This window comes from Thunnus maccoyii, chromosome 6 (genome assembly GCF_910596095.1).
Source record: "Thunnus maccoyii chromosome 6, fThuMac1.1, whole genome shotgun sequence".
Lineage (NCBI taxonomy): Eukaryota > Metazoa > Chordata > Actinopteri > Scombriformes > Scombridae > Thunnus > Thunnus maccoyii.
Window position 1 is genome coordinate 11,510,480 of NC_056538.1, and position 21,571 is coordinate 11,532,050.

Here is a 21,571-nt window from a genome sequence, read left to right on the forward strand (position 1 = left end):
AATGTGAAAGTTATAATTATAAGTTAATAATTAAGTTTATAGTTAATACTTATAGTTAATATTAAAAAGTGCACACCTGTCTGTGCTGACCTGAAATCTGAGTTTGGACACTAACTAGTTTGAAAGCCAATCATGGTCCAAGATGCAACTTCTAAGCGTAATGTGGAAACTTGTAGTATATAGTTTTCATCTTGTGTCAAGTAGTTAAACTTTTGAAATGGCACATATTTGTATGTTCATTAATTTGGGATTGTTCAATGAGGGTGGAGGAATGGATTAGATAGATTTTTTGTGAAAAAAACATTCAAGACCCACATTAGTATTTATAGCAGAGTATTTTTATATGTTTTAAAATATCTCTGAAGGGGATCTTGAAACTACAGATACATCATCCAGTGTGCCTAGATCCATTCATTTAAAGAGGGAGGGGGCCTTGTTTTAAGGCCCCTGGGAATTGGGGGCTTAAAAGGGCATTGTTTGCACTCTGAGTCACAGTATATTCACATCTGTTTGTATCACGGGGCAAAGTTCCCACTGAGTTTGGTAATATTTAACAGGACAGTTTTGGGTGATACAACTGAGCGCTTAACATGAGGAATAAGTAGGAGCATCAATGACAATGTATCCACTGTGTGGGACACTTGCTGCAAGACTGTTGAGACACTAGACTGAGGTGAGTGACACAAACACAGATAGATTTAAGAATATTTATTGTACAATTAACCAGGATTGTAGTTTTATTATGGAGATGTTGCTTTTTCTGTATGTGTAATTCTGTAAAATAAGTAATTATACCCAGACCTGGATTTAATGTAACTGAACCTGTTGCACTGTGACTAAAATATAATCTGTGTTAAAATGATCATAGAGTTTCTTCCATGGAGTGACTGTACAATCCTATAGTGACCACCAAACAGTTGATCACGTTGCATGCAAAGACATACTCAAGTTTCACTACATTTACTGTGATTTGCTTTGACTGTTCATGTTACAGTTTACCGCATTGCTTTATTTTGTATCAGTAAACCCAGAGTTTATGTTTTTTGAAATAAGCACAAGTACGAGTTAAGCTCAGAATGAATAAAATAATGTAATAGGCTTTATTTATCTTTCTGACCTTATGGATTTCATTTGCAAAAACTTTACAAGGTAAACATAAAAGATTAGACTACAATAGAGAGTTGTCTTTTAATAGTGTATCTTCAAGCTACATCAGATGTAAGTTAGGATATGCTAACAGTTCTGGGGCTGTACTTACAGGTAAAATGCTGCTTTGAGCTAAATGCTAATGTCAGCATGCTAACATGCTAGTGTGTTTAATTAGGTTACTCAGAGAAACCAGGTTCAGTTGATAATCATTATGTCATAACTATGACAATGTTAACATGCTGGGAATAAAGTTTATAATGATCACCATGTTTAGTATGTTAAGCTAGGTTTATACTCAACGCAGTGTCGAGTGTCCCTGGTACGAGGGTCCCCACGCCAAAAATGGCGTCACCGCATCGGAATTTTATAACTAGGTGCACGCTGCGATTTTCATTTCAAGACGGATATGTTTGAAGGTAGACTGCCCAAGCTGATTAGCCTCTGTAGACACCTCTACGACCCTTTATTGTTGTCCCTTCAGAGACCACAGAGACAACCAAATGACACTGAATTTGTACAGACATATCATCACCACACTGGCAAAACATGAGGTAAGTGACAGTAATTATAGTACATAAATGCAGTGTTTGGTGGTACATTGGTGTTACCACTGCTGCCAGACAGCCTAGTTTCCTTTACTGTCTGTTGTAGTTTATTTTTTTAGTCTTTATAGCTTGTATTCTCATTTACTTATTGTCAGAAAGTGACCATTGAACAAAACAGGAAAATAAAATTTAACAACTCTTTCCATGTCCTGTTATGCAGAACAAAGTAAACAAAGACCAGAAATGGTAACAAAGAAGACAATATGTTTCAGTGGAGCTGTATCCCAGTTCCATACTGCATGTACAGTATCATATCTGCTAAGAATTAGTAGAATGAGTGCTATCATCAGTACTCATTTCACAAACATAGCGTATTCACTGTTATATCTGTTATCATTAAGAGTTAATTTGGCACATACCAGAGTAGCTGGCAGTGTGCTTTGTTTGCCTTATCATGTGGTGTTTTAAGGGGCAGCTTCATTATAATTACAGTTTTCTTTATTAAACACTCTCTCCATCACTTTCTAGACCATCATCCACTGAGACGACATCCAGCAGCTTTTCATCCTCTGTGAGGGACTCACCATCTCCCCTGCCTCAACTCTTCACCCAGTCAACTCATCCAGGCCTGCTTTCCCCTGTGCCAGACTGTGCCCCCTGTCCTGCACCCTCAGCATGGGATGATGTCCTTCTGGCGAATTTGGCACACCTGGGCCAAGTGAGGGAGAAATTCAGTGAGGAGGACAGTGCAGATGCTCGGTTTGCCGACGTAATCAGGGACATGCTGGCTAATATCCACCTGGCACATAAGCATGACGTCAAAGTCAAGGTCTACCAGGTGCTGTTTGAGGCAGAGAGGGACTTCCCAGAGGAATAAAACAGAGACAGCTGCTCTTTTGTACATAGTTTTTAAATTTTTGTTTACAAGTGTGTAATCAATACAAAAATGTGTGTATGTTTTTAAATAAAGGTTTTTGTACTCACAATGTTTGTGTGTGTGTGTGTGTGTGGCTTATTTCACAAACAAAAAACACACACATCAAACAGTCTCTCATACTGACCAGTGAAATGAAGAATTATTACACAACGTTATTTTATCAGCATATTTGTACAGTAGCAAGTTAAAATATATGAAGCATATGGATGAGAATTCACTCCAATGTTATTCACATAGGACTACTTCCATAGAGCTTTAAATCATGAGGTTATACCTGTCTTTTTTTTCTTGTCGAGCTCTCTAAATATTCATGACCATTTGAATGTGGAATTAGTGAGTTGATATATTTAAAAAGCACAATATTTGTTTGAATATTTAAGTTACATGTCACATTTTGAAGCTCAGAATCTAAGAACTTACACAGATGAGACCTCGGAAGTCCTGAGTCATGTGTCGCCTTTGTAGTTTTAATAGTTCCAGGACAGCGCGTGTAGCCATGATGGAAAATGACATTCTTCCGGTAACACTTGTTGACTTACTCGCACAATATTTTGTTTGTATGCCCCATTGGCATTTCGGAGAATACTGCAACAAACAACCCATTGAACATAAACACCTCTGTGCATGCTCGTATCTTGCGCGCCATCTGCGGAGGCCCGCGCCACCGTGTCTTGCACAAGAATAAAACAAGGCCTCAGCATGCTAACATTTGCTAATTAGCACTAAAGGCAAAGTACAGCTAAAGATGAAGGGAATGTCATTAGTTTTGCAAGTATTTGATCATAAACCAAATATTGGGCAGATTAAAATTTTAAAAAGTGAAAAGTTAATGGGTTATTACAGTTATTACAATTCATCCTGAGGGGGACATGAATGTCTGTTCCGAATTTCATGGTTATCCATCCTACAGCTGCTGAGACATTTTATTTAAAATCACAAATGTCAACCTCATGTTGGCCCCAGGGGAAAAGTCACTAGATCACCAAATTCCAAGGCAATCCATCCAATAGTTGTTGATGTATTTCAGTCTGGACCAAAGTGGTGAAACTGCAATAATATAATTAAATTATTTTTTTGTTTCAGATCCATTCAGCACTGAACAATGGACTAACTGGACTGCCAGATTGAACATGGACATCTTTGCTCTATTAGTGCTTCTACTTTCATGCAGGATTTACGGTGAGAATTGAGCTCAAAACAAACAGCAGCTTGTCTGATTGGAGATGTGTCAGAGAGGCCAGTAATGTTCTTGTATTAACGGCCACATTCAGTGCTGTGGTTTGCTTAACAGCAGCACCCCTCAGATTAAACCCACAGACAATCTAATTAGAGGGCCTAATGATCTATCTGCACTTTATAATTAATTTTCTTCAAAATGGCTGCCTATCTAGTTAACAGTAAGCTGTAGCTAGTGGTCAGGGGACTTGAGAGTCACTGGATCACAGTCCCAATAGGAGCACGCACAAATTCTGCTCATTAGTCTGCTATTCTTTGATTGCAATGAAAAGAAATAGCTGTATAGGCTGGCCTAGATATTTCTCAGACCTAATTTCCTAAACGGATGCATAATTTATGACCCAGCATGCTGGCTGCAGAAGGTAACACAGTTAGCTCACCACAAACAAGTTATACATCACTCTGAGTACTGAGGCGTAAACCTGTTATTTCATATTTCACAGTTTTCCATTAATATTAATTCCTTTTCTCCTTCATTTGTCAGCAATAAAAAGCTGAAAAGATATGATATAATGCAGTTGAGGATGAGTGTATGCATATGCATATGCATCTGTTTATAGTGTAACTGAGGAATGGGCCCTAAGAGTTTGTGCACAGGGGGTAATGAATATCTTCTCACAGTGTCTGCTCATCTCTTTAAGCTCTAATCATGTAATTTTTGTAGGTTTTCTCAATTCTACAGGCTACTGTTAAAATGTTTACTCTGCAGAATTACACTGTGGCCTGTTGCTGAAAGCTACAGATTAATTTGTCAGAATTTTCACACTAAATCCTATTTGCACTCGTGCATGCACCCGACCAAATCACCCGTCTCCATCTGGACAGACACAGTAAGAAACAGGTGTAGGGAGCTGTGCTGTCACTCACTTTCTTTATCCCTCTCAGGCCTATTTCATTTCTCTCTTTCTTTCTTCACTCTTTCTTTTTCATCTCTTACTCACTCATCTCTCCTTTGCGTCTGCTTCTGCTTTGCAAATTTGTCTAAAAGTGACACACATGGAGTCGTCCATCATGGTAAGATTTAGATTTGTACATCAACTCATGAAAAGGAAGCAACAACTCAAATGTGCTCTGTTCCTCTTCTGAAATCTTGACTCACACTTGACACACAGAACACTGAATAAAACAATGATTCCTCTTAGGTTTTTCTGTGTTTTAGACAAGAAGACAAGTGAGTAAATGCATCTACTTACTGATCCCTCATCCTCCACCATATTTATGGTTTTCTTTCCCCTTACACTAATTTCAGTTTATCCACAGATAATGAAATGTAAAGTCTCTTCTCAAATAATTTCTCTGTGACACCCTCTGTTGCAAATGTTTGATCATGCTCTATGTGCACTGTGCATGCATTTTATTTGGTTTTTTGAAGGAGCCAGTTTGCATCGCAAACAAATCAATTATTTCACATTCTGCTAAATTTTCATTCATGTGCTGACGTCTCCAATAAGAACTGTACCATGTCCCTTCGTTGTTTAACTGTGCATCTTTAGACTATAGACTGTTGTATTTTCTTTGCTACTAGAGTGATTTTCTGTTAAAGTCAATACGCTTCGTATATTGCATAGCCAACTTCTTAATTCTGATTGTGTGGTCGTATTCTGTCTTGTTAAAGGTATATTTTGTCATTTTGGGAAATATAGAGTCTCTACTGGTTGCCTGGCAACCTCATGTTGACCACAGGACTCTAGGAACACAAAAAATAGTCCAAGAAATAACCTCTTGTAAAACTACAACTTGTTTATGTGTTGTTTTTTTTTCACTTACATTTTTGGGCGGATTAAACAAACAAAATATAGCATGTTAATTAGTGATATTTAAAGGTGCTGGTAGGTGGATTTTGTTACCTTTGGACAGAGCCTGGCTAGCTGTTTCCCGCTGGCTATTGCTTCATATTTGCCGTACAAATAAAACTCTCAGCTAGAAGGCGAGTAAATGTGTTTCTCAAAATGTCAAATCCTCCTTTTAAAGGCAGCAGTGTTAGTAAGTGGTGTTCTGGTGATTAGACAGTTTATTATTATTATTATTGATTAAACAGTTTCAGACTCAGTACAGGACTGAAGGTTTTGTTAAAGTAGTTTTTGTAACAGTATTTTCTTTCTGTCTTGTTTAGCAGTTGGAGCTCAGATAAAGTTGTCACCTGAAACCCTGACAGTCCTGCGAGGGGACGAGGCCCGCTTCACCTGCAGCACCGCTAACACCCAGTGGGCAGCTATGGTGTGGCTGCTGAACGGTACAGTGGCGCTCACCATCTCCAGATTGCATGGCGTCCTTCGTTCTTCTAACCTTAACGTGACAGCAGAGGAAGGGCCTACCTCAAAGGGGGACAGCTGGGTGTTTGTCCTCAGGAACACAGAGAGGCTCCATCAGGGACAAGTGACCTGTGACATCCAGGACATTGATAGGAAAACAGCAAACCTGTTTGTACAAGGTCTGTATGTTCATATGTGTGTACATGGAGGGACTGTGTACATGTGTTTATGTTTGTGTATGCACGCGTGTGTGGTTGTTACCTTTATTCATTGTAGCAGGAAGGCAGCAAAGAACAGTTTGTTTCTGCAACAGAGAAATTCAAAGGCTTTTTGTGCAGCCAGCTTCTCTCAGGAATACTCATTTTCTGTGTTTTTACATACACACATTCACGTACACAGGTGCACATAAAGCTGCAAAAGAAACCAAGCAGATGGCAAGTCTTTTGAAAACTATTGAAGTGTGAGAGAGTGCTGAAACACACTGAATTTAACCTTGACGAGGCAAAAAGCAGTGCGCAAAAAAAGAGGCAAATGAAGAGACTAAGCAAAAGTTGTGTAGCCGCTTTGATTCTGCCCACCCGCACGCTGCCGTCTTCACTAAAGAACACAGAGACACAGAGACAAAACAAAAACAAACATAACCATAGTACTTTCCCTCAGCATTCAAGATGCACATCTTAATTAACTTGAAGAAGCCTTTGATTTTATTAGTTTGGAGAGAGGGATTCAAGAATGAAAGTTTTCAGGTTTCTGTAAAGTAGCTGAACTAGTGCCTGAAGGATCAATCATGCTGCACATTAAGGGTGGGAAATCATTTGTGCCTGTGTGGTGGAGTACAGTTGCCCAGGCATGTTTGATGGTCTGTGTGACATTGTTAATGATGGTGTGGGTGGTGTCAGGGACAGGAATTGATTTGCTCCCAGTACTGGACTCCATGCCGGTCAGAGCAGGCAGCAGAGAAGGATTTACGGGCTGCAGCTACAGCCAGTCTCTTTCTCCTCTCCTTTCCTCATTCAGTGTATATTATGCAGATGCTGTGCCAATGGGGCTGTGCTGTGTGAGGCCCGGGTGGCACATTTGCTGGAGAGTTAGAGTTAGGACCTGATAAGAATCAGTAGTGTCCCACAGCTCTGATGGTGTTGTTATCTGGAGATGGAAAGCACTGCAGTGTGAACCAACATTTTAAGAAGTGGTTGTAATTACCAAAGAAAAAAACATCCAAAGTCTAAAGAAGTGACTTAAAATGGCCATACTATTTACAAATATTTTATTTCAGACAAATTGAGGACAAAAATGGGGAGTCAGAAAAAGTTTATGAGGGTCATTTTTCTTTTTGCTGAAGGGATGGTAGTCTGACTTTTTTTTGTGAGAGCAGAGGAGGATATTTTAATTCTTTCTCACCACAAATTTATATTTTGGTCTTTACTTGCAAATGGCTCTTGGTAATATACAGAAGACAACAATCCAGTGTGCGTGTCAGGGTTTAATTTTTCCCATTACAGGCTGACAGGACCAGTCTTTCAGTTTTGAGAAACAGAGAACACACATTGATCTCATTGGATGTTATCTCTACCAGCAGTTGTTCCTGTGTTCACTTTAGTCTGCATCATTATAAAAAGTTAGGGATATTAAATATCAAGTTTTCTTCTTTTCACAACTCTCTCCACTTTAATAATTCATACAGTACCTCAGTTTAAAGATTGTCTGATGACAAAATGCCATATTTTAGCTAATAAGGAAAGATATTCACCCCTTGGTGCTCAGTCTTCTTGGGAGTGGCATGCCTAAAACTCAGTGACAACTCATTAAATGCTTGCTAAGATTTGCACGGACTTGCGCTTCCCTTGACCTTATCATCCAGCTTATTTGCATCTCCAGTATGTACCCTTGAATTGAGAGCTCAGCTAAAAAAAATCTGTGTGGAAACATCTCCTCTGCAAGAAGCGAGGAGGAAACCAATGTCCCATCTCTCCAATATATTATGAAGAGAGCCTCCATTGCTGCCAGTGCCACAAATCCCCACTGACATATGCACCCATTAACAGTAGTGTGTGTGGTGAATCAGGCCTTCCAGTCTGGATGCAGAGGATCACTATGGCCTGACACAGCCTTTGAATTAATTGTGCATCCTGGCACGCCCAGTTAACAGTCAGCAACTCTGCCTGTGATTTGTGTACTGCAGCCTCAAATATACTGTTGGAGGGGAGCCATAAATCTATACAGCAGGCTGCTTGACTCTGTGTGCTATCCTCCTCACTCCCTGCTTTAATTGTCCAATATGAAGATGATGTAAATATGACCACACACTGCTGCTTGTTCTCGATGCTCTTTCTCTTCTATTTTTTTGTCACTCACACACACAAACCTCTCACTTGAGCAAATCAATATGGTTGCATGCGCTGTTGAGTGGATCTGCAGTGAAGGCTAGAGCTGCAAAAAAGGAGAAGAGTGGACGTGCCTGTAGTGATTGGACTGTAGAGGCTCATTGGAATAAATTTAAACCCACACATACAGCACATATGTTATCTACTGTTCATGTAACACAACATGCATGCAGACATACACGATCCTGCACACAGATATGTACAAGTCTGTAATTACTGCCTTCAAAGCAGCAATTTCCCCTCTGAAAAATCTCCAGAATTAGAGCTGAGGGCTGAGGGCTCCACACCTCACCCAAAGTTTCCCTACAGTGATTAACAAACCTTATGAAACCTTATTTCAGGGATCACTTACATCGGAGCTTTGGGAGGGAGTGCTGATGTCGTCCCTTTCTTTATTATCAATCAGTTATGATCACCAGGGCCCCTCATCAGTTGGTGCAAATGAGGCTGTTGGTTCCTGGCCAAGTTTTGCTCACTCAGATTCTCTAAGAGCAGCTGGAGTCCGCTATCAGAATTGGATGCTATGAAGTTTATGACACCAAATCAGCCATCAAATAAAAGCCCCTGGAGAAAAGGGACAGCCGATAATGCGTACAAAACATCTGAGGATTTGAAGCTAAATCAACACAGACGTGTCATTCGCTCAGACAAAGCACCGAAGCTTCTGTAATTATCTTTCTGTCTATAGCAATTGTCTGTTGCATCTACTGCCTTTCATTTGCCCAGACAATAGACTTCACATATGAGATACTGTATTTCCCAGGGCCTTAAGTGGCTTATTTGGCTGGCAGGGAAAGAGATGAAGGGGAAAAGAGGAGAAGCATTCGTCAAGCAGTTGAGACTTTGAGACACGCAATCAATCACTCGGCACGAATGAAATCCGTCTTTTATAAGCAAACGGGCCAACTGAAGAGGTGATGCTCATCTTTGGATACCTGCACAAAATTACATGAATTTCAGCAGAGACTGACATGAAATTGATTCCTTTACCCAGTTTTATCTGCATTCATGAATTCACACACACTCATGCATATGCAGGAATATACAGAGGTACATACACTGGCATGTAGGTACATAAATAAGAAAAAAGAACAACATTCAAGTTTGTGAATGTACTTCTTTTCTGATTGCAGAAAAGGGCAGCGTGAAAGTCTTTGGAGACAACAAGTTGGCTTTTAGAGGGCAGTCGGTCCTGTTTGAATGCCAAGCAGCAGGATGGTACCCTCAACCCACTTTGCAATGGAGGGTGGATGACAAAAAGGTAAATTAACATCTACAATCATCCTCATCACTATTATCTTTATATTTAAACTTAGCAGGTCATTTTACATTCCAAAACACTGATATAATATTGCCGAAACACTTGCTGTGACATAAATGTGTCACCACTGCATAATTTCTACTACAGAAACATAACAAAAACTTGTTTTTCCTATTACACATTTATCAGTGAACTCCTAGTGCACTCAGCTGAATTTGGTTTATAGCATTCAAAAAGGCAAAACATCAAAACCTTTAGTGTTTTCTTCTATTCTATCCATTTCTAAATAAAATAACATATTTACAACAATTCACAGACCTCTTTGTGAGCACTTTAATTGGAAACTTGCCCTTACTTTGTGTGGCACACAGGGCTCTCAGCTGGAGTGGAGAATGAGCAAATGCAGATGAATCATTCCTTTTAGGCTAGGTGGCCTAATCTCTTCTATTGATCCTTCAGCAAGCTGTCAGTGTGTCACAGTGAGGAGTGCACTTCTTTTTATAGTGGATGAGAGAAGCTGATTTGATTGATTAAATTCAAGTCCATTTAAAAGGCTGTGGCCCAGGAGGTAGAGGTCACCCACTAATCAGAAGGTCAATGGGTCGATCCCAGGCTTCTACAGTCTGCATGTTGAAGTGTCCTTGGGCAAGATACTGAACCCCAAATTGCGGTGTGTGAGTTTGTGTGTGGGTGGATGAGCATAGAAACATTTTGGGGCACTTTGAATAGGAAGCACTGTATCTCTCCTGATGAGCAGGTTGCATGATGGCCTCATGGCATCATGAATGTGTGTGTGTGTGAGTGGGTGAATGTTGGCATGTATTGTAAAGTGCTTTGAGTGAGTGGTCGATAAAACTAGCAAGGTGCTATATAAATGCAGTCCATTTACCATTTAACTTGCTTGTAATGTATTCCTGCCAACAATTCATCCTACTCCAGCTCTTTATCCAGGTTGTGCTGTGCTGTGCATCTGGTCACTAAAATCGAAAACAATTTGTTGGTCATGAACGTCACTAGCTGACAATTGCATATATCTGAATCAGAAACTGGTCAAAACAAAGTGTATAGATCATCATGTCATCATATTTGAAGAGATGTTGCGGTTAAGTTTGCATCTTGTATGTGTCTAATATTTTGCTGCTCTAGGAACCATCAAGCAATTGCTATTGATGTCAGCAAATCATGTCTAATCTAATACACTGCACTAAAGGTGCAGCCAGACTGATGTGCCACTGAATGGAGTTGGAGGGTTACTTTGAGTTGTCCTTAATTCCCATTTCAGAGTGCAACAGATGGGTGGAGACATAAATGCTTCCTCAATTCTATAGGCTGAACAGATGATAACGAAGCTTAAAATGTATGTTTCACTTCCAAAAATCTCAGTCTCTCCAAACTTGTCTTTTAAAACTGATGCAAATATAGCAGAGATGAACTCATAATCATCGTCTTACAGTTAAAATTTTAAGATTTTGGCCGCACCACATGGAAAAAAAAGAGTTTTACATTGTTTGTGGATGAACTATCCCTTTAAATTCAGTCATGATTGGAGAACAGAAGTATCAGGAGTACCTGGCGAGTCAGGATGTAAACATCCCTGTTAATAAGCAGAATATAGTGCAAATAATGATAATTTTCTCTCTCTGGGGGAACGGCACGTAGGTGAGCCAGGGCGAATACAACATCAGTAGTGAAGAGTCTGAGAAGAGCCTCTTCACTGTGACCAGCAACCTCAGTGTGATGGCAGCGAAGAGCTCTCATGTGAATTGTCTGGCCTCTGTGTCTGCCCTCCCCACACCACTGATGAGCAGCATCCATCTGACAGTGGGTGAGACTGTAACACAGCCATCATGTTATACATTAACTAACACACAAACACAGAATGAGAGTTGTCTTCTACGCAGAGTCAGTCTTCTCTTTGTTCCATTTGAATTTAGCTTTCTGCTTCTACATCTGTCTCTCTTTGTGTATTTCATTTGTTCCCTATTTTTTTCTGTCACTTTCTCTTTTGGGAAACCTGTGAATCATCAGTAAACATTATCATTGAAGAGGAGAGTGGAAAAGACAGGAGCTGCCACATCAACACTACATGAGTTTGAATCACAGCCACTGAAGTGGGAACTGAGGTTGCAAACCTCTCTGAGGCCCACAGCTTCAAAATGACAAATACTGTATTATTATTTTAGTAATGCTCCATTTGTAGTTGTAGTTGTAACATTTTCAGAAAATCCACTCAGAGCAGCTACCCTCAACCAACACTCTCATGCCTACTACTGCAAATTAAAACAGGAAAATAAACAGCTTTCTTTACACTACATCTACAAATCTGTAGATGAATTGCAAAGTAACAACATTTCTTCAGCATTTCTTTACTTAACACTGATGTGACCTTCTCTCCTCAGTTGCGGAGGTGGTGGAGGAAGGAGATGACTGCACAATCCCGCTGGCAGTAACAGCCTCCCTCTCTGCTCTTCTTCTGCTCCTCCTGCTCTGCATCTGCGCTGTCCTCTGTTACAGACAAAGGAGACAAGCAAGTAGGCACTTTTCTTTTCCTTAAATTGCTCCAGGTGAAAAAAATGTCATCTCCCCCCTCTCTTTTCAGAGCAGAAACTGTGATTAAAGTATAATGAAGAAGATAGGCAGTTACACGCAGTGACTCGGCACTGCCCCCACGCTGGCCTTCACCAAGGACACGCAATATTTTTTCTGACAAAGCAGAACATTACTTGTCAGCAGAAAGCTCTTACTTCTCAGGAAACAGCTGCAGTACAAAGGTATGACTTCAGGGTTGGGAGTTTGAATCCCAGAAGAACTAGTAAAATCTGGATATGAAGGAGTAACGACTGTCAGTCCCGATCAACAAAAACAACAACAGGGGTGCCCATGAGCAAGGCATATTAAGAGTTAAACAACTGAACAGTGTGCCTATGCAAGGCAGCTCTTAGGTGTAAATTGTGAAGTTGCGTGCTTTTTAAAGCAGCACCCCACCAATTTTACACATTTACCCTATTGGCACGATTAAGATGATATTTTTAGTACTGGTGTAAAACCAACTCCTACAGAGAGTGTTGCATTCTGGGCTGTTTGTAGCCTACAGTCTGTTTATAGCATGAATGTACTAAGGAGAGAGAGTGTTTTATAATGACTCTGTTAGAGTCAGCACTAAAAGTGTTTTGTTTGTGCAGTTTTACCTGCAGGAGTTTCTGAAGGCTCTTGTAACGTGTTTTTCTGCCATGGAGGAAATTAATGACGAGTGAAAATGAGTCTAAAGCATCTGCCGACATCTTTACTGCTGAAATGAACACAAACTGAATAATATGTGAAGCTGCCAATTACCACTGTCATAGATGATGTCACAGACAGTCTGAAAAATGCTAACTGCAGGAGAAATAATTTTTGACTGCTTCCAACAGTCTGCTAGGAGAGTGTGTGAGTATGTAACTGTGTATACTGCAACGAATCTTCAAAAAGTCTTTTTCCAAAAACAGGTGAAAAAGGGGAGGTCGTCTCATAATCAGGGTCGCCTTATATTCATATATTATTATACTCATCACTTAATTTGTCTTCTTTGTCTCTGGAGGGATTTTTCTAAAAGTTGGAAAAAGTAACTTGTCCTGTTTTCAGTACTGTGTGTACAAAAATGATTCATTATTGTGTTACATAAAGGGTGAAAGAAAAGGGAACATTTCTGATATTTCCCCAAAGACATTATCATTTTTTCCTTTTAATAAGAAACTATGGACAATAAATAAATCAAATACTTTCTCATTATTTTTGATTGCAAAAAGGGATGACTGTAATTTATGTTTTTTGCTTTGTGTATTTTACTTAGTTTAAGTAGCAGACTTTACCACAGTTGTAATCACATTTCCTACATTTAAGATGATGCAATTTTGCTGGCTTTCCATGAGCTCAGTAACAGGACAATTACGGAGCCATTCAGAGTGAACAAGTCAGTGAAGAACAGAAATGTAGTTGAACTTTGTGTGTTCACTTGTTTTGTGATTTCTACTTTTTGTTGTTGTTAAAATCACTATTGTGAACCAAGTGCAACTGTAAATACCATCAACTAACAGCACTTCTACTTTCTACACTTCTCTTTTCACTGCTGGTGTATTGTATGATTTATTAAAGTTGGTGCAGAATATTGTGGAAAAAGAGACAGCAGTTTAGGTCTCCCTTGGATAATAAAGGGGAAGAAACCTGGTCTTTGGTTTATATCTAAACCCTGTCAGTTGAGTATGCATGATGGTCTGATAAAGGCCACTGAGATGTGCAGAGGAGGTTGACAGTTGCTTGGTGGGACTGTAGTGACTTTGGCCAGGCCACCAACCTGTTTGCTAAAAGGATTATAGCTGTTGGTACACTGGCAGAGATTGTACCTTGGGGAACATGAGGGTCTAGCTCACACCTGGTCCCTGCTGCATGACTCGGCAAGTTTGAGTGACCATACCCCACTGAATCACAGTCGGACAAAGCTTATCCAGCAGATTTAAGAAAGATGTGATGAATGTGCTTTCAAAGTCTTAAGGTGACTAAGGCAATACCAACTCTTACCAACTATTGCTCAGGAAATGCTACAAACCGCATTAATAAGGGTTTAAAATATCCACACAGTGAGACAGTTTTACTGCAACTCTTTTGGAGCTCTATAACTTAACCCAGGATATTTGTGATGGGGTGGGACTACTTGTCACCTCTTCAAATAGAGGGGTCAATACCTTGACGGGTTCCTGTGAGCCTGTGGAAGTAAATTGGTGTGATGTTGTAAAAAGTCTGGCCAGGAAGGAGGGACATTGCCCAAATGTTTCTGGAATGGCATCTCCGAGGGGATCGTTGTTCTAGCACAAGGATGAGGAGGAAGCCTGTTTGTGTGCGATAACAAAAAGTGGCCCTGAGTCACACATTTAGAAGTCAGCGTAATCCCTGTGACTGATTCTGGACCATTGCAAATCATGGCCATGGTTTAGGGCTAAGGGATTATCATAAAGCAGGTGTGACCCTTCTCCTCTGGCAGCTGATTCCGTACCTGAAACGTCTGAGTCCTCCTTCACCATCGTCCTTGCTTTATTGTGACTCTTTAGCTTTAACATCCCTGAACGAGTCAAATTAACTTCATGAGAATGTTTCAGATGTTAGAGGATGTGGCATGCCTCCAAGTCACTAAGCTCTTCTTTGAGTAATCCACCTCAAGAGGGAGTAATGTATGCTTTGTAATTATTGGAAGGGATCTAATATAGGCTTGTCACCCTCAAAGACTTTGGCCAGTATGACAGCAGGGATTTAAAATATAATGACAAAGGCAATTTCTCTCCCTGTAAAAAGAACAGTTTATATCTCTCCTGCATAGATTTAAAACAGTCTCATTAGTATTCACAAATAAATGTCAAGTTACGTAACCTGTAAAACACAATGCACAGCAGGGTGATTTGTATCTGTAAATCTGTATTTGTATCTGTGTCTCTAATTTATCACTCACATATCATCATTTGTATGTCAACTTTTTAAATTATCAACATTTTTAAATGGAAATATATCTGTGAATCTCCGCCTATTTGTGTGGATTCTTTTGAGACTGTTCGACCATGCTGTTTCACACAAAATTCACAAATGCAGGGAGCCTGTGACTTGTAAAATGTCACATGACTCATGTCTTGTAAAACACAATGCACAAATGAATGAATAATTTGTGTCTGTAACCCATCATTTGGATAAATTTACTGACTGAAAATAAGCGTCAACATTCATAAATAAATGCCTCTAACGAACACATTGTCATATTTTTACTCAAACATCCCCATTTGCATGGCTTAATAACATTAACAATCCTTAAATTCATTTGTGAATTGTCATCTTAGCTTTTTTAAATAGAAATGTATTTGCGAATCTCAACCTATTCATGTGGATCCTTTTGAAACTGTTGTACTGCGCTGTGTGTGCTACACAGAATCCACAAATGCAGGGAAGACCAAATGCTTTCCAGTAGATAGTGGTAATGCAACATTTATGGATGCCAATTGCTGTTAAACTAAACAGAAGAAGAAGGCCAAGCATTGTCACTGGTTGCCTGCTTGTGAGGTGAAGGGGCGGCAACAACATGGCTAGCTAACTAGCTGCTACCATGGAGGAGTATGTCCTCTCATTACTTTTTTGATAATGTACTTTTTATCATAATTGCTGTGCAATGTATGACACGTTGTGTAAAAGATATGTTAGAATACTGTGCCAAAGTGGTCAGTAATCAACCAGATGTTATTAACAGCAAACAGAACATGGCTCAAAGAGTTCCAAAAGTTTTGAGGTTTTTACCCTTACCCGTCTCATCAAAAACTGGCATGTACTGGTAGACAGTCTAACAAGAATTTCTTCTGGCAGATTGGACAAATAAAATGGTCAAATTGCTTGCAATTTTCAGTTTCTATTTCTCATGGCTAGTTTACCTACAACATTAAAGGTATACTATGCAGGACTTGTCAGCTGGTGTTTGTAAACACACAACATTTAAAGTTGGCCCCTCCTCCCTGGATCAACGAGCAAGTGAGAGAAAGACAGAGAGAGAGAGAGAGAGAGAGAGAGAGAAGTGATGGTCGAGCAAGCTAGAAAGTGAATAAAGAGAGTGAGCAGCGCTGACGAGAACAAAGCTGTGAGTCAGATGAATAATTATTTTCTGATTGTTTAACAGCAGTTACGTTCTAAAGCATAAATAAACACACCCACACTTCCGCATAACCTTGCGGGAAGGTGCAGCATTGCCAGATTTTGTGTGAATACAGAGCTTCATCCTGTCCGCTTTGGCCTCTCTGCTCTGCCTGTGTGTAGCTCAGCCCCACCCTCGGTCAAGCAGACACACAGACCTGCAGCTCTTTGCATATCCATGACACAGAGACAGAGAGCAGAGCGGAGCAGAAGAGAGAGAGGTGACAGCGATGTAACCTGGTCATTACGTCATGAGTCCCGACCTCACACCCTGCGTGCTGATATTGGCTGGGGGCTACACACCCACTGCCCATAGGTTGATGCCCAGAAGCGTCATGAATAGAGTAAAATAATAAGAAAGTAAACGCAGAGAGCAGAGACCCTGTAGATAAATACATCGCCTCTCTTCTAGTGGGTCATAAGTGATGATTGAGAGGGATTGTTTTTGTATGTCTATTTTTTTTTAATGAAAATCCTACATAGTGTACCTTTAGCAACACGCAACAATCTTCCTTTGATGGTCATTTTTTGGCTGTGACACACGTCACAAGGAGGACTGAAATGACTAAACTGCAACAGAATAAATCACAGTGAGGGAGGAACTGCTTTGAAGTTGGTGGCAGGAACCAAAGTGATTGCTTGAACACCACCCATTTTAAGAATTCATATATACTCTTTCTGTGCCCCAGGACAGATCAGTCAGTATTTGTGAACATGCACCACTCTCTCCCAAAGCTAGAAATCAGCGAGGGAACCCTCCAATTGATGATGCAAATGTTGCATTAGCGCCATCTACTGGAAAGCGCTCGATCTTCCTGCATTTGTGGATTTTGTGTGGATAGGTTGAGATTCCCAAGTACATTTCCATTAAAAAATGCTAAGTTGATGTACATAGTTGAGTTATGTAACCTGACATTTGTTTGTGAATACTAATGAGACTGTTTAAAACCCATACCCCTGGGGCAAGTGCCTTCTTCACTATTGTTATGTTGCTGTGTTTTCGTCATGGTCAGAAGGACCTTTGGAAAAGACAACCACGAAGCTGTGCTGCAAAACTCATTAACACTCAGCTCCAGCTTTCACTGTTGAATTGCAAACTGACCGTAGGCTATGATATTAGTGCAGAACCCAAAACAAACAAACACCAGGACATTTACAGCTTTCATATCGTTGTGGATGCAGCGAACAAGCACAATGGCTCTGTGGTCAATGCAATGGAATAATAAAGTTAGCAGCTGATAGCTCATAATAGTTCTGTGAAGTTAATGCCTCATTTTTTTTGCCTTTCAGAACCAAGCCCACAGGAGACAATAAGGTAAGATTTAAAAAGTCTTTCTAGACACATTTTACGCTGGTGGAGAGAGGAGCTGCCAATAATCAGTGTAAGAAGCAAAGACACAGTTCTGGCTGTATTGAGCTCCATTTATACTTTACATAAGCTCATACAGTATAAAGACTCAGCATGACTCTCAGTTAATACGTACAACTTATTTCTGAGAATGAATGCACTTTTATTGTCCCTCATTATAAAAGGAAATTGAAGAAATGAATTTGAAATTGCGTGCATTAAATAGTCATTACATTTTGTAACAACTTCATTAGGATTTGAATAGTCGTTAGCTCATTTAAGGGGCAGATATATTACGTATTATATTTGTCAGCATTTTTCCTGCAGCTGAAATACATTTGATAGCTTTTCCATTGAGCACACTGAAGTGTGAGTTGAGTACTTTGGTTGGGTCTAATAAAATGGGGTGAAAAATGATGATGATGTTCATTTTTTATCTGTCAGAGCACTTTATGATGAAAACAATGCAGAGGCCGCTGATATACTGCAGCTTTGTGAGAAAATAAAATTGTCTGTTCACAACAGCATAGCCTCTGCCAAAGTGGCTCTGCCGTATCTCAGCTAAAGGTTATCTTTTCCATTGGACTGTTCATTTGGGCATTTGCAGGTTCGACCAATCAGTGATCGGGCGAAGCTCGGTTGCTGAGGCGACAGGGGGGACTGTCAACCTGGGATATTCTAGTGAAGGCCCAACAGGTGAGAGTGACATACAGTTCACTATTAAAATAGTATTCTTCAATGACAACTGTTTAATCACAATAACACAGCTGACACTAGAAAGTTCTCAAGGTACACATGAAATGTTCAATTTAATCTGACAAACTGTAGCTTTAAGATACAATACTAAGCAAAGTTACTACTGCATTTGCTGAACAGGTAAGTAAGATTTTACTGCATCGTAACATTAAATGGCCATAACTTTTATGTTGGGGTTTGATAAGGTTGTTTTTCTTCATCTTCACCTATGAATTAACAATTTGGCGAGGTGCTGAGATTTTTGCCTTTCAGAATGCTTCACCCTAAAATTAAGACGCAAGAGTTTTCTTAAAATACAATATCATCCTGACTGTGGATGTTTCTGCTCTAACATCTGAGCTCACTCTCATCACTCACTCACTCACCCCTGGTCACTGATGAAGGTCAATAAATGTAAGTAGGTTACTTAAAGGGATTGTTTGATACGTAAATGTACACATAATTGCTTTCATGCAGAGAGTTTCATTACAAGCTTGATACACTCTCATATCTGTATGCTAAATATGGAGCCAGAAGACGGTTAGCTTTGCTTAGAATAAAGACTGGAAGCAGCTAGCCTGGGTCTGTCCAAAAGTTAAAAAACCTGCCTACCAGCACCTTTAAAGCTCACAAATTGACATGTCATATCTTGTTTATTTAATCCAAACGAGATATAATGTGTTGATAGTGTGTTGAGAGCTTTGGACAAAGCTAGGCTAGCTGTTTCCCATTACTATCAGTCTTTATGCTAAGGTAAGCTAACCATCTACTGGCTCCATCTTCATATTTAGCATACAAACATGAGAATGGTATCAAGCTTCTCATTTAACTTATAGTAGGAAAGCATAGTGGTAGTAGCTATGCACCACTATATAATAGTAATAGTAGCTTAACTATTAATTATTCGCCGCAATTTTGTATTGCTAATCAGTAACATATGCTTCACAGAACAAAAGGGGGGTTACAATCTTTTGAGTCATATATTGGCTTCAAAATTTTAATCAAATGGTTAATAAAATTTTAATGGCCCAGGCAACTGAGAAGCATCAAAACCACATAAAATGCAGGCTTAAAAATCAACCAAATCATCCAGCAGTTTTGTCAAAAATGTTGGTTTTCAGGCAGAAATAAAGGATTGGTTTAAACTGAGGGTGCTGTGTTTATTTGGTATGCCTCAGACCTCTGGGTGCTTAAAGCCACCAAATCCTAGTATTTTGCTGAGGTCTACCTTAAGTCAAAAGTGAGCTATGCAGTAGCTGTTCATAGGGGCTGCAAGGTTAGATCAGGCTAAATTGCTGTTTCTCACCCTGCAGATGCAGATTACAATGAGCTAATCATGGAAACTCGTAGCCAAATGGACTTTGTCACCTTTAACAAGGTAAGATAGAGAAAGAGGTAGAGAGAGAGTGATAGAGAGAGATGGACTGGAGCTGTACAATGCAGCCAGTCATTCTGCAGCTGGACTTCCTGCTACCTCCTCTCATGTTAATGAATACAGGAGAGAACTGAATTGTTGCACCTCTGCTGGCCTCCCATCAGACAGCTCAACACATCCATTAAAGCAGAGATGTGGAATAACATGTTTTTTGGTCATAGTGGGTAAATCCAAATGTTGTAGAGCACTTCATGGCTCCACAAAATGCCATCAGCAGTATTTTTAGCTTAAAGGGCACTTCCAAGTGTCTGTGTCATCATTGTGATGCATAATCTAAATATTTAGATGATCTACACATGCACATGTAGGTGTAGAGTAGACTGAGACATGACTAAGACACAAAATTGAGAAAATTTTCTGTCTCTGTACCTTGTAAATAATGTCAACGTTATCCTAGCCTGTCAATGTTGATGAGGTAATTGTACCTGTGAGGGTTTACTGGGCATGATCTGTCATTGATTAATTGACTGTCACATTGATTTGGCTAACATACGGTATTAATACCTTGAGTAAAATCCTGGTGTCAAATAATGAACGGAGGAGGGGACCACTTTACTGTTCTGGACTGGTGAACGTAGCCTCTTTTCCTAATCACCTGATGTGGAGTGGCCCTGACTCGAGGTCACAAGCTCAGTTTCGATTCACTGTCTTTGAAGTAAAGGACCGATGTTTTAAGTTTGCTAAAAGGATTAGAGGACAGTCATATTGAGGCCTCAGATACATCTGCTGGTGATTGAGCACTGGATTTTTATAAAGAACTGAAATAATGTGGTATTACTTTGTTACAACGAAAGTTTCAGAACAGGAATCTCAGTTTGTTTGTATCAGCCTTTTTCTGAGGCTGTTTTCCATCTACACTGATGCAGAATTACCTAGTGTATCATCACTAAAACCTAAATATGTCCCCCAGGTCCCTGATCTTGTGTCGTCCAGAAGCCAGTCTCTACACAGTGACAGCCAAGCCCAGGTGTCCCTGGCAGAGGAAAATGCCAAGAATATCAGGAGAATTACCACAGTTTGAATATATAATAATACATTTATCTGATAAAACAAACAGCTTGTTAACAAAACTGTATACCATTGGGATGTGCAGTGTTTACAAATGGGACATCCACCAGTGTTTGTATGGTATAATGTCACACATATTGGTTAAGCTACAAGCTAATGCCATGTGATTTTGAGCTGAATATGTACAGCACAATTATTTTGCAAAAATCATCACTATTATTATTATAACTCTAAAGTAATTTTATGTGATACCTTGAATCCTTTAAAAATGTAAATTGCTTTAGAGTATGTGACAAAAACACATTTTTGTACTTTTATTTTCAATAAATGCTATTGTTGTGTTCTTTTATATTCTTGGTTTATATCTTTACTAATATCATTTGTGCAGGCCATAACCTATATACTTACATACACATTTGAGCAATTAAAAGGAAAATTCCAGCTTACTACAGCTTGGGTCTTATTTTTGCATCTTTTGCCAACATTTTTATTGGTTAGAATAACAAATTACCTGCCTAGTTAACTGCTAAGATCTGGAATTGCAGCAACATCACTAATAAGTTATATGGAGCAAGAAACACAAGCAGT

At 39.6% G+C, this 21,571-nt stretch overlaps 1 protein-coding gene across 5 annotated transcripts; it reads left to right on the forward strand.

Moving 5' to 3' along the window:
* The first annotated feature begins 429 nt into the window (after positions 1 to 429).
* On the forward strand, positions 430 to 21,288 carry igsf5b (immunoglobulin superfamily, member 5b). 5 transcript variants are annotated; one of them, XM_042414502.1, is made up of 10 exons: positions 440 to 673; positions 3,715 to 3,810; positions 5,984 to 6,298; positions 9,637 to 9,764; positions 11,424 to 11,589; positions 12,164 to 12,295; positions 17,748 to 17,772; positions 18,413 to 18,501; positions 19,854 to 19,918; positions 20,886 to 21,288. In XM_042414502.1, the coding sequence occupies exons 2-10, from the start codon at positions 3,762 to 3,764 to the stop codon at positions 20,994 to 20,996; spliced, it is 1,080 nt and encodes a 359-aa protein (XP_042270436.1). In that variant the 5' UTR covers positions 440 to 673; positions 3,715 to 3,761; the 3' UTR covers positions 20,997 to 21,288. The 5 variants fall into 5 exon arrangements, with proteins under 5 accessions (XP_042270437.1, XP_042270436.1, XP_042270433.1 ...); XM_042414499.1 differs by having other exon boundaries at positions 441 to 673; positions 5,981 to 6,298; XM_042414500.1 differs by lacking the exon at positions 440 to 673 and adding an exon at positions 1,081 to 1,260 and having other exon boundaries at positions 5,981 to 6,298.
* Positions 21,289 to 21,571: the final 283 nt, after the last annotated feature.